The 13,602-nt window shown below is 48.8% G+C and overlaps 1 protein-coding gene across 1 annotated transcript in view; it reads left to right on the top strand.

Annotated features, from left to right (window-relative positions):
- SEC62 (SEC62 preprotein translocation factor) overlaps positions 1 to 13,602 on the top strand; it is a 74,178-nt gene that overhangs the window by 22,011 nt on the left and 38,565 nt on the right. The window contains exon 4 of the mRNA XM_075340640.1: positions 6,067 to 6,271. Within this exon, the coding sequence (XP_075196755.1) occupies positions 6,067 to 6,271 (205 nt within the window). The remainder of the gene's footprint in view (positions 1 to 6,066; positions 6,272 to 13,602) is intronic.

Raw genomic sequence — 13,602 nt, 5'->3', positions numbered from 1 at the left:
GGCTTCTTCCCACTTCTCTGTCGAAAGGAAAATCCTTCCTGCCCCCATCCTGGGCGGTGGTCACGACGGACGCGAGTCTGTCAGGGTGGAGAGCGGTTTTTCTCCACCACAGGGCTCAGGGCACCTGGACTCAGCCAGAGTCCGCCCTTCAGATCAATGTTCTGGAGATAAGGGCAGTGTATCTAGCCCTAAAGGCGTTCCAGCCGTGGCTGGAAGGCAGGCAGATCCGAATTCAGTCGGACAACGCCACGGCGGTGGCGTACATCAATCACCAAGGCGGCACACGCAGTCGTCAGGCCTTCCAAGAAGTTCGGCGGATTCTGCTGTGGGTGGAAGCCACAGCCTCCACCATCTCCGCAGTTCACATCCCGGGCGTAGAAAACTGGGAAGCAGACTTTCTCAGTCGCCAGGGCATGGACGCAGGGGAATGGTCTCTTCACCCGGACGTGTTTCAAGAGATTTGTTGCCGCTGGGGAACGCCGGACGTCGACCTGATGGCGTCCCGGCACAACAACAAGGTCCCGGCATTCATGGCACGGTCTCAAGATCACAGAGCTCTGGCGGCAGACGCATTAGTTCAGGATTGGTCGCAGTTTCGACTGCCTTATGTGTTTCCTCCTCTGGCACTGCTGCCCAGAGTGTTACGCAAAATCAGGTCCGACTGCCGCCGCGCCATCCTCATTGCCCCAGACTGGCCGAGGATGTCGTGGTACCCGGATCTGTGGCATCTCACGGTGGGTCAGCCGTGGCCACTGCCAGACCGACCAGACTTGCTGTCTCAAGGGCCATTTTTCCATCTGAATTCTGCGGCCCTCAACCTGACTGTGTGGCCATTGAGTCCTGGATCCTAGCGTCTTCAGGGTTATCTCAAGCGGTCATTGCCACTATGAGACAGGCCAGGAAACCAACGTCCGCCAAGATCTACCACAGGACGTGGAGGATCTTCTTATCCTGGTGTTCTGATCAGGGTTTTACTCCCTGGCCGTTTGCTTTGCCCACTTTTTTGTCATTCCTTCAATCTGGAATGGACAAGGGTTTGTCTCTCGGCTCTCTCAAGGGACAAGTATCGGTGCTTTCCGTGTTTTTTCAAAAGCGTCTAGCCAGGCTTCCGCAGGTACGCACGTTCCTGCAGGGAGTTTGCCACATAGTCCCTCCTTACAAGCGTCCGCTAGAACCCTGGGATCTTAACAGGGTGCTAACGGCTCTTCAGAAACCACCCTTCGAGCCGATGAAGGACGTTTCTCTTTCATGTCTTTCGCAGAAGGTGGTCTTCCTAGTGGCAGTCACATCACTTCGGAGAGTGTCTGAGCTAGCAGCGCTGTCATGCAAAGCCCCCTTCCTGGTGTTTCACCAGGATAAGGTGGTTCTGCGTCCGGTCCCGGAGTTTCTCCCTAAGGTGGTATCTCCTTTTCATCTCAATCAGGATATCTCCTTACCTTCATTTTGTCCTAATCCAGTTCACCAATGTGAAAAGGATTTGCACTTGTTAGATCTTGTGAGAGCACTCAGACTCTACATCTCTCGTACGGCGCCCCTGCTCCGTTCTGATGCGCTCTTTGTCCTTGTCGCTGGCCAGCGTAAAGGGTCACAGGCTTCCAAGTCAACATTGGCTCGGTGGATCAAGGAACCGATTCTTGAAGCCTACCGTTCGTCTGGGCTTCCGGTCCCTTCAGGGCTGAAAGCCCATTCTACCAGAGCCGTGGGTGCGTCCTGGGCATTGCGGCACCAGGCTACGGCTCAGCAGGTGTGTCAGGCGGCTACCTGGTCGAGTCTGCACACTTTCACGAAACACTATCAGGTGCATACCTATGCTTCGGCAGATGCCAGCCTAGGTAGGCGAGTCCTTCAGGCGGCGGTTGCCCACCTGTAGGAAGGGGCCGTTTTACGGCTCTTTTTATTCAAGGTATTCTTTTACCCACCCAGGGACTGCTTTTGGACGTCCCAATTGTCTGGGTCTCCCAATGGAGCGACAAAGAAGAAGGGAATTTTGTTTACTTACCGTAAATTCCTTTTCTTCTAGCTCCTATTGGGAGACCCAGCACCCGCCCCTGTTACCTTCGGGCTGTTGTTTTTTTGTGTACACATGTTGTTCATGTTACATTGTTCTTTGGTTCATGGTTTAGTTCTCCGAACATCCTTCGGATTGAGTTTACCTTAGACCAATTTATAAGTTTCCACCCTCCTGCTTTGGCACCAAAACTGATGGGCCCGTGATGCACGGGAGGGTGTATAGGCAGAGGGGAGGGGTTACACTTTTTAAAGTGTAATGCTTTGTGTGGCCTCCGGAGGCAGAAGCTATACACCCAATTGTCTGGGTCTCCCAATAGGAGCTAGAAGAAAAGGAATTTACGGTAAGTAAACAAAATTCCCTTCTTTCAAAGACTCCTTCCCCTTTGGCTCAGGGATGGGAAATAAGAGGCAGGGGCAGGGTTCAGCGATGCGTCTCGCTCTGGCCTTTGTTGGTCAGCTGCAGTGGTGAGATCACATGGCTCAGTGATTGGGTGCAGCGCTGCTGGCTGTGACGTCACCGCTGCAGCTAATTAACAAAGACCAGAGACATGGAAGAGAGGCAGCGCTGGACTACAGTAGTAACTGCAAGAGCTTGGTTTGCTTGTTGTTGTTTTTTTGTTTTTTGTTTTTTTGTTAATTTTTTGACCCTGAGCTTTTAGGGGAATAATCTTTGAGTTGGGATAACCCATTTTAAAAAAAAAAAAATGTGGGTGTGTAAATAGATGGAAAAAGAATTGTTTTAATTGGCTATAGAATTACTAAGGTTTAGGCTATAGAGTAATTAGGCTCTGGTTATAATATACATTATATATAATGCCTTGAAAAAGTGAACTATTCCACATTTTTTTCACATTTCACACACAAAATTAATTTTATCTACATTTTCTGTGATACACCATCACGAAGTAGCAAGTATTTGTGATGTATAAAGGAAATGATACAAGGATTTACAATGAAACCTTGCTTAACGAGAACAATCCGTTCTGGGACTGTGCTTGTTAACCAAGTTACTCGTTAGGCAAAGCAAGATTTCCCATAGGAAATCATTGCAATGCAGACAATTTGTTCCACAACGTGTTAAATGTCCCATCCTGGTCCCCTATTCTGTCATTCCAGACATGTACAAACACACACACACACACACACACGTACAAACTCACACAAGCACACGCACATATATATATATATGCTCACCTTACCTTCCGTTCCATCGCCGGTCTCCTGGGACTTGCTGTTCTCTGGTACGGGGCCGAGCTGTGTATCGCGTTACCATAACGACAAGGGAAGAACTTCCTGGCCAGCGCGCTGCCTTTCAGTAGCGGTGACAGGAAGTTCCTGCCTCGTTGCTATGGATGCCGATACACAGCCTGGAGTGGAGCGGCGAACTACAGGAACCAGGAGGCCGGCGATGAAACGAAAGGTACACATATTATGTTATACTATATGCTCACCTTACCTTCCGTTGCATCGCGGGCCTCCTGGATCTTGTAGTTCGCCGCGAGGACGTCGCAATGTACCCAGGAACTACAAGAACCATGAGGCCGGCGGTGGAACGGAAGGCAAGGTGAGCATAATACTGTATGTGTGTGCGTGTGTGTTTGTGCGTACATTTGTGTGTTTGTGTGGACTGCAAGTGCGGGTCAGAGCGCGGTGGATGTACGGAACCGTGCGGTGAGGATTTTGCTCGTACAGCAAAGCTTTCTCGTAAAGCGGGTTACAAATTTACAGAAAGCTTTCCTTGTTAAGCGAAATTCTCGTTAAGTGGGTTACTCGTTAAGCGAGGTACCACTGTATAAATATTTTGAAAATATAAATCTGAAAATTTGATGTGAAATGTGAAAATTTGATTTATTCTCAGTATTACTACAGCTCTCCTGTGAAGGCCTTAGAGATTTGTTTGAGAACATTAGGGATGAAATGGCACCATGAAAACAAAGGAACACATCAGATAGGTCAAGGATAAAGTTGTAGAGAAAAGTAAAGCAGTGTTAGGTTAAAAAGAAAAAAGTAGCCCAAGCTCTGAACATCTCATGGAACACTGCTCAATCCATCTTTCAAAATTGGAAGGAGTATGACACAACTGCAAACCTACCAAGACATGGCTGTCCACATAACCTGTAGAGATCCCCAGATCAGGTAGGGGAATCTGTGCTTAGGACATCTATGTCATTTACTCCATGAATCTGGCCTTTATAGAAGAGTAGCAAGATGAAAGCCAGTTTTAATATCAAGAGATTAGAAGTCCCATTTGCAGTTTGCCAAAAAACAAGTAGAGAACACAGCTCCTGTGTGGAAGAAGGTGCTCTGGTCAGATGAGATGAGAGCAGCCTGGTACCCACGGTTCCACAATGTGATGCAGAAACCCATTTTCATCCAAAATAACATTACATTTCTGGGAGTTGGTTGATCGTTCAGATCTGATACTGAGACCATACCTTGTGATGAGGAAGATCAAAATTTGGCATGTAAAACTTGAAATAATTGGAAATGTATATGATGCAAATGGTCATGTATAATTCTTATGTGCTGTTCTGAGTTGGCGGCAAAAAAAGTCAATTAACAATAGAAGATAATAAAAATATTATCAGATAGTTAAAGGAATTGTCCACCCTTTTAGAGGCATTTTTTAATTTAAATGCATATAATTGAAGCTAAAAAAATAATAATTTACATTTGGGTTTCATTACACATTTTGCACGGTTTGCCTTCCATAGCCTTTTGAGTTGCATTGTCTATTGCTGGTTGAAAAATGAATTCTGATGATCTAATGGGGAGTTTGTAACTCATCTCTTTTTCTGACCTCCCCTTAATTAAAAGCTTGGGGTATGTTCACACATCAGGTTTTTGCTGTGCGACACAATCCTGCGCTTTTCTGAAAAACCGGATGCGGCAACAGCTGTCGCCGCATCCGTTTTTTTTCCCCCCATAAACTTGCATTAGCGTCGGATTGTGCCGCATGGCCTTGCATTGCGTCCGTTTTTTGCCGTATGCGGCATATTTAGTCAGTGCAGCGGCCGGAAAAAACGTTGCATGCTGTGTTTTTTGCTGCAGTGAAAAAAACGCATCGTGCCGGATCCGGCGCAATGCAGCGCCATTTACAATGCAAGCCTATGGATGCCGGATGCGGCGTCCTGCGGCAAAAAAACGCATCCGGCCGACGGATGCGGTTTTTTGAACTGCGCATGCTCAGTATCAAACCGGATCCGGCAAAAAACGGACGGGCCGCATGGAAAAACTTAGGCAACAAATCCGTGGTTTTTTTCGCCACATCCGTGGCATAGGTTTTTGAGCCGGATTCGGCCAGACAGAAAAAAACTGATGTGTGAACTTAGCCTTAGAGGGAGGTAATTATCATGGTGCCACGGTTATTCATACCCTAATTTCCGGACCAGCCGCCGCGAGTCTACTGGCTTGAGCACAGCAGCCTCGTATATGTCCGAGACTGTCTAATTGGCGTTCAGAGACCTAAGGCCGGTCATGAGGTCGCAGCTTCGTACACAGACTGTGAAACTCAGACGTTTCAAACAGGCCTAAGCCTTCTGACTTTAATAAAGAATATAACAAACAATCATAACATAGGCTTATAATAACTGGTAATTATTCACTGTTTCGTGTGCTATGAGTGTAAATTAAGAATTTTAAAAACTCCAAAAATCTTGTCGCACCACTTTGTAGCTGGGATAGAGGTTTCCTAATTGCTAAGTTGTGTGGGACCCCTATGATCAGCAAGTTATCACCTATTCTGCTAATAGTTCATACTTGTTTTACCCGGACAACCCCTTTAAATCACATATTTATGTTTTTTGTTCTTTTTTTATCATTATTTTGATAGCAATCAAGAAGATTAGAGGGAAAAAAACGACTTATGCATATTAAAACCAAATCTGAAATGTTGTCGTTTTTACACTGGCCACTAGTCATTATATTGGACTCCCAAAGGATGGGGTGCAATCTTGTAAAGTTGTAGAGTTACCGAAATTGTCAAGGTTGTCTAGCCCTGAATATACACTTAAACAGTTTCCATTAATCCTCATTTTTATGTTGGTCTTTTCTTAGGCTTCTTAAGAAACAATTCTTTCACCGTGCACTAAAAGTCATGAAAATGAAGCCAGAGAAAGACCCAAAGAAGGAGAAAGAGAAGGGCAAAAGTGACGGTGCCAAGGAAGATGACAAAAAGAGCAAAAAAGATACAACCAAGGAAGATAAAGCCAAAAAAGATAAAGAAAAGAAAAAGGAAGCTGAGAAGGAAGAAAGCAAAAAGGTAACTACTGGAATCCTGTTTTGGCCAAGACTACAGGAATATTATTGCTTTTACCACCAAATTTATGAGGGAATGGTGCCTTCTGCTTTTCTATCATATTATTGAAATTAGGGGATAGTAAATTGTAACTACAGTTGTAATGGCATTGCCTTAACTCATATTTTCTCCAATTCCTGCAACCTCAACCATTGTAAGACCATGTGATTTGTTCCAGAGTGTGTTAGGGCCCATTATACATAATCTGTGGTTCTGATCATTGGCTTGTGTTACTATACCAATTATCCCCCAGCAGCAAAAGAGTAATTCATCAACTAATCAAAATCATTGTTGGCAGCACGTCACCTGGTGTAAATGCGGGATGTGTTACCCACATGGATGACGTATGAGGGTAGAACAGTTATTTTAACAGTTCTTCTTTCCTGATACAGTTTGTATCAGTCCTTGTGACCAAGTCATTAAAGGGAACCACCACCGGGGTCTTATACACAGCATTCTAACATGCTGTATATAAGAGCCTAGGCCGGGGGTATAACATAAAAAACACTTTATAATACTTATCTAACGGTCGCGCTGTGGGCCTTATGGGCGTCTCCGTTGTCCGGTACCTCCCCTTTCAGCCATCTTCGTCCTCCTCTTTCTGAAGCCTGTGTGCATGACGCGTTACGTCATACACACTCGCTGGTCTTGCGCAGGCTCACTACAATACTTGGATATAGCCTGCTCAGGGCAGATCAAAATGCGCCTGCTCAGGACCTGAATGCCGGCGAGTGTGTATGACGTCGGACCCGTCATGCACCGCGGCTAGAGAAGAAGGAGAACAAAGATAGCCGAAAGAGGCAGTGCCAGCACCGGACTACGGAGACGCCCATAAAGTCCACAGTGCGACTGTTACGTAAGTATTATAAAATGTTTTTTATGTTATACCCCCAGCCTGGGCTCTTATATACAGCATGTTAGAATGCTGTATATAACAGCCCGGTGGTGGTGGCCGCAGCTTATAGGCTGAACAAGTGGTGACAGTTTCCCTTTTAAAGGGTCTTTCTTCCCTACTATCTTCAGGGGTTCATTGTTCTTCTGCCTCCCAGCTTCCTGTTTGTTGGAGGGAGGAGGTGGTAGCAAGCCATCCAATCCACACAAGCAAAGAAATCACACTATATATGTCCATAGATTAAGTTGTGTAATAATGAGCGATGACAAGGGGGTGTAGGAGGGAGTATTGAACATATGAAAAAAGTGAGGTGGAAAAAGCCATTGGAAGTCATGACACCAGCTGAAATCTGTCGGTAATTAGAAAGCAATTGTGCCACTTAGTGAAAAATAATATCAGCTGGTTCAACTGATGGCCTTTAAAAAATGTCATTAGCAAGGTGCTACACAAGGACACATCTCATGATGGGTAAAACGTGTGAGCTATCTCACAACCTCTGCAACCATATTGCTGCAAAACATACTGATAGCTTTGGTTATAGAAGAGTTTTTAAACTACTACAGGTTCAAGTGATCACTGTTGTGGCCATAATCCGGATGTGGAAAGAGCATCATTTCACCATAAAACAGTTATGACCAAATGCTCCTCGCAAAATTTCAGAGAGGAGTGAATAGAATTATTAGAAGGGTTGTCCAAGAGGCAAGGACCACCCGTGGAGAGCTACAGAAAGATCAAGAATCAGAAGGGGCAATTGTTTCAAAGAAAACAATAATTCACTCAACCTTTGTGATCTGTATGCATGCTCACCTGCCAAGACTCCATTGCTGAACAAAAAGCATATTCAAGAACATTTAAAGTTTGTTCAACAACATTTAGACAAGCCTGTGGAATACTGGGAGAATATAGTCTGTATGAGACCAAAATTTAATTCTTTGGATGACATAATATACCATGTTAGGAGGCCAAAGGGCACTGCATATCACCCAAAACACCACACCAACAGTGAAATTTGGACCTGAGAACATCTAGTTATGAGGCTGTTTTTCAACATATGGCACTCGCAGACTTCATGCGATTGAAGGAAGGATGAATGGACAAATGTACATAGACATTCTTGATAAAAATCTGCTGCCGTATACCAGGATGATGATAAAACGAGAGTGGACATTTCAGTAACACAAAAATCCCAAACACACAGGCAATGAAACGCTCAATTGGTTTCAGAGAACTAAAGTAAGGCTATGTCCGCACTGGTTGACAACAAAACTGCACCCTCTGGCAGACTCTTAACAAATGTAAACACCGCATTTGACGAAAAAAAAAGCCGTAAAAATGCATGCGTTTTGACCGCGTTTTGGACAGTGCATTTTCAGATTCAATAGATGTCAATGACTAGAAAATGTCGACAAAATGCAATGAAGAATGAACACGCTGCTTTTTCTTTTGTCAAACAAAACGCTGACAAAAAAAATGCCATATGCGCATGAAAATTCTCAGACTTTGCTGGGGAAGCAATAGGATGCAGTTTGTCATTGACACAGTGCAGTTTAAAACACAAGAAAAAAATGCAACGTACATACATAGCCTAAAGCTTCTATAATCACCTGACCTGAATCCAGTAGAAAATGCATGGAGGGACCCTAAAGCTCAGAGATCATAGAAGGCCACCGAACCTACAGGATTTGAAGAGTGTTTGTGTGGAAGAATCGGCCAAAATCACACCTGAGCAATGCATGTGACTATTTCTTCATCGTTCCTTATGGGAGACCCAGACAATGGGTGTATAGCTACTGCCTCCGGAGGACACACAAAGTACTACACTCAAAACGTGTAGCTCCTCCCTCCGGGCTATATACACCCCCTGGATGACAATCTAACCAGTTCAATGCTTTGTGTTTCAGGAGGTCACACACACACATGCATTCTCTGATTTTTCATTTTTTAGATTTTGATTTAAAGATATGGAAGAAAAGCGGGTCCAATCTGGACTCCCGGCATGTCCCTTCACACCCCACTGTGTCGGCGGTGCTGTTAAGGTTGACTTTACAAGGCTGGAGCCTTCACATGCCGCGCTCCTTCAACATCCTTTTCAGGCTCTGGTTTGAAGTGGGAGCCGTCTCGGTCCTCTCTGCTTGCAGGAGACCGGTCTCCATCCGCAGCCCTGTCAGGTTCCTGCTGGACGGAGCGTTTAATCTTCCCTCAGGGACATGGCCCTGCGTCTCAAAAGCTAAGTATTGAGACGTTTTTCAGCGGTCCCGGGTCCTTTTATTGAGGGGAGAGTATGTTTTATGTCTTTACTGTAAATTCCGGCCGGTTCTCGGGGTTTTTTCTGAGAACCGCGCCGGGGGTGCCTGCTCGTCGGCCGCATGTTAAAATCTAGGCCCCGGCTTCAGTTTGGGCCTAGTTTCGGTTTCAGCTTCCCTGCATGTCATTCATGCAGAGGCATGGCGTGGCGCCGCCCACCGGCCGGCCAGCAGAGGGGAGGACACTCCTCTCTGAGGAGATGTTCACTCCCCTGTATCTCTCCTTAGCCCTCCGGTTTCCCGCTCTTGGGTTCATCCCCGCCCCCCTCCTCCTTCCAGCGCCATTTTCTCAGCGTTCCCACGCTGATCGGCGCTGGATGCTGCAGCTGCTGCTTTTTGGAAAGGCTGACGCTTCACTAGGGGTCCGAGCTGTGGAATCCGGAGGGCACACAGAGAGCGGTCTGGTAAGCCACAACCTCTGGTTGTGGGCTTTTTATTATACACTCTCAGGGCATTCTACAGGAGTGTATTCTGGCTGCAGAGCCTCCACCTCAGCAGCATGTCTGTCACTAGGAGCAAGTCTGCTACGCTGTACGCTATATGCACTGCATGTAAGCTCATTCTGCCAGAGCCAAGCACATACCCACTTTGTGATGCCTGCTCTAACATGGTGGTCCCTCAGCCTGGAGCCTCCTCACGGGTTCCTCCGGCCGCTCCAGCCCCGGTGGCTGATCCCCCGGCTTGGGTAGCATCTTTTTCCAGAGCTATTTCCCAGTCTTTTGCCGACTCCATGGGGCAGCTGTCCCGGACACTGCTGACCATGCATCAGCCCCCTTCTCAGGGCGCCTCTGCTGCTCCGAGCTCTGCAGAGCTCTCAGAGCATGTTCTAGGACCCCGTCCTCCCAAATGGAGACGCAGGGACCCCTCTCCTTCCTTGTCCCACGGCTCTGATTCACGAGCCGAGGTGCAGGGCGAGGAGGATACTTTTACTGTGGGCTCAGACGCTACCTCTAGGTACCCCATTGCCTTGTCTGAAGATGATGCGGATGTTAGTGATTTGATTGCGTCCATTAACTCCGTTCTGAACCTCAATCCACCAGTGTCAGAGGAACAAGCCTCTCTGGTAGAGATACATCAGTTTGCCTCCCCTAAGAGAGCTAGGAGTACGTTTTTTAACCACTCCAGTTTTCAGGCCACTGTCACCAAACCCAGGGCCTGTCCTGACAAACGCTTTCCGAAGCGTAGTTCTGATGACCGTTTTCCTTTTCCACCAGATGTGGTGAAGGAGTGGGCTCAGTCCCCAAAGGTAGACCCTCCGGTGTCCAGAATCTCAGCCCGCACAGTTGTAGCGGTGGCCGATGGCATCTCTCTTAAGGATCCCACTGACCGCCAGGTTGACCTTCTGGCCAAGTCTGTATATGAGGCGGCAGGAGCCTCCTTCTCCCCGTCTTTTGCGGCGGTGTGGGCGCTTAAGGCAGTCTCTGCCTCTCTGGCGGAGATACATTCTCTCACCAGGGACTCTATGCCTGAGATGGAGGCCTTAACTTCTCAAGCTTCGGCTTTTGCTTCCTACGCCATGTCTGCCATTCTGGAGGCGTCTCACCGCACGGCGGTGGCCTCCGCTAACTCTCTCGCGATCCGCAGGATCTTGTGGCTTCGAGAGTGGAAAGCAGACGCTTCTTCTAAGAAGTATCTTGCGGGTCTCCCTTTTGCTGGGTCCCGGCTGTTTGGTGAACAACTGGATGAAATAATTAAGGAAGCTACTGGCGGGAAGAGTACTTCCTTGCCACAAGCTAAAGCCAAGAGACCTGTCCAGGGCAGGAACCAATCGAGGTTTCGTTCCTTTCGTGCCTCTAACTGGTCATCCTCTAAGCCCTCAGCCTCGTCCACTACTGCAGCCAAGGATCGTAAGCCCATCTGGCGCGCGAAGCAGCGTCCTTAGAAGTCCGGAGGAGCCGCTGCCACTAAGGCAGCCCCCTCTTGACTATCTGGCTGCGCCAGCAACGTCCTTGGTCGGTGGCAGGCTCTCCCACTTTGGCGACGTGTGGTTTCAACACGTCTCCGATCAGTGGGTGCGGGATATCATCTCCCACGGCTACAGGATAGAATTTTCTTCCAGCCCGCCAAACAGATTTTTTCTGTCCCCTCCCTGCTCCAAAGCCGCCGCCTTCTCTCAGGCCGTGGCATCCCTGCAGGCCAACGGTGTAATTGTTCCGGTTCCCGCTCGGGAACGGTTCAGAGGTTTCTATTCAAACCTCTTTCTAGTCCCCAAGAAGGATGGTTCCTTCCGGCCCATCCTGGATCTCAAGCTTCTCAACAAGCATGTTCAGGTGTGGCGTTTTTTCGCATGGAATCTCTGAGATCGGTCATTGCATCAATGACCCAAGGAGATTTTCTAGCATCCATCGACATCAGAGATGCCTATCTGCACGTGCCTATCGCGGTTTCATACCAGTGTTGGCTCCGCTTTGCAATCGGAGAGGAACATTTCCAATTCGTGGCTCTCCCCTTCGGGTTAGCCACGGCCCCTCGTGTTTTCACCAAGGTTATGGCATCAGTGATTGCGGTCATGCATCTCCAGGGGTTGGCAGTTATCCCCTACCTGCACGACCTTCTAGTCAAGGCCTCATCCAGTGCAGACCGCCAGCGGAGTGTCTCGCTCACTCTCGCCACGCTCGTTCAGTTCGGGTGGCTTGTCAACCTGCCCAAGTCCACTCTGACCCCGACCCAAGGACTTCTGTACCTAGGGATGCAATTCGAGACTCTGCCGGCACTTGTGCAGTTGCCCTTAGTCAAACAGCAGTCCCTTCAGCTAGTGGTGCGCTCTCTGCTGAGGCACCGCCGTCATTCCATCAGGCACCTCATGCAGGTGCTGGGTCAGATGGTGGCGTCAATGGAAGCGGTTCCCTTTGCACAGTTCCATCTGCGTCCCCTGCAGCTGGACATTCTCCGCTGTTGGGACAAGCGGACCTCTTCCTTGCACAAGCTAGTGGCTCTGTCACCACAGACCAGGAGCTCTCTTCAGTGGTGGCTTCGGCCCCTCTCTCTGTCACAGGGACGCTCCTTCCTGACTCCGTCCTGGGTGATCCTCACCACGGATGCCAGCCTCTCCGGTTGGGGAGCAGTTTTTCTCCATCACCGAGCACAGGGCACTTGGACTCCGTCCGAATCAGCCCTCTCGATCAATGTGCTGGAAATCAGAGCTGTGTTTCTAGCTCTCCTAGCCTTGCACCACCTGTTGGCGGGCAGGCACATTCGAGTCCAGTCGGACAACACGACGGCGGTTGCCTACAGCCGCCTGGCGATGTTGGAGGTTCAACGAATCCTCCAGTGGACGGAGGACTCCAAGTCCACCATATCAGCTGTCCACATCCCAGGCGTAGAAAACTGGGAGGCCGATTATCTCAGCCGACAAACCGTGGACAGCGGCGAGTGGGCCCTGCACCCGGCAGTGTTCAGGTCAATCTGCCGCAAGTGGGGTACTCCGGAAGTGGATCTAATGGCATCCCGGCACAACAACAAGAGTTTACGTGGCTCGCTCCCACGATCCTCAGGCCTTCGCAGCGGACGCGCTGGTCCAGGATTGGTCCCAGTTCCGTCTGGCCTACGTGTTTCCCCCTCTAGCTCTCTTGCCCAGGGTTCTGCGCAAGATCAGAATGGAGGGCCGTCGGGTCATAATCATTGCTCCGGACTGGCCCAGGCGAGCTTGGTACCCAGACCTGCTCCGCCTGCCCGTGGAGGTGCCGTGGCATCTCCCGGACCGCCCAGACCTTCTCTCTCAAGGTCCGTTTTTCCGCCAGAATTCTGCGGCCCTCAGATTGACGGCGTGGCTCTTGAGTCCTGGATCCTGACGGCTTCAGGCATTCCCTCTGAGGTCATCTCCACTATGACTCAGGCTCGAGAGTCTTCTTCGGCTAAGATTTATCACAGGACTTGGACGATCTTCCTGTCCTGGTGTCGCTCTTCCGACCATGCTCCTTGGCCGTTCTCCTTGCCGACCATCCTGTCTTTTCTACAGTCTGGTCTACAGCTAGGTCTGTCTCTCAATTCCCTCAAGGGACAGGTGTCGGCTCTGTCGGTATTATTCCAGCGGCGTATCGCCCGACTGGCTCAGGTGCGCACCTTCATGCAGGACGCAGCTCACATCATTCCTCCTTACC

Source organism: Anomaloglossus baeobatrachus, chromosome 3 (genome assembly GCF_048569485.1).
Source record: "Anomaloglossus baeobatrachus isolate aAnoBae1 chromosome 3, aAnoBae1.hap1, whole genome shotgun sequence".
NCBI lineage: Eukaryota > Metazoa > Chordata > Amphibia > Anura > Aromobatidae > Anomaloglossus > Anomaloglossus baeobatrachus.
This window is presented reverse-complemented; position numbering and strand designations above follow the sequence as displayed.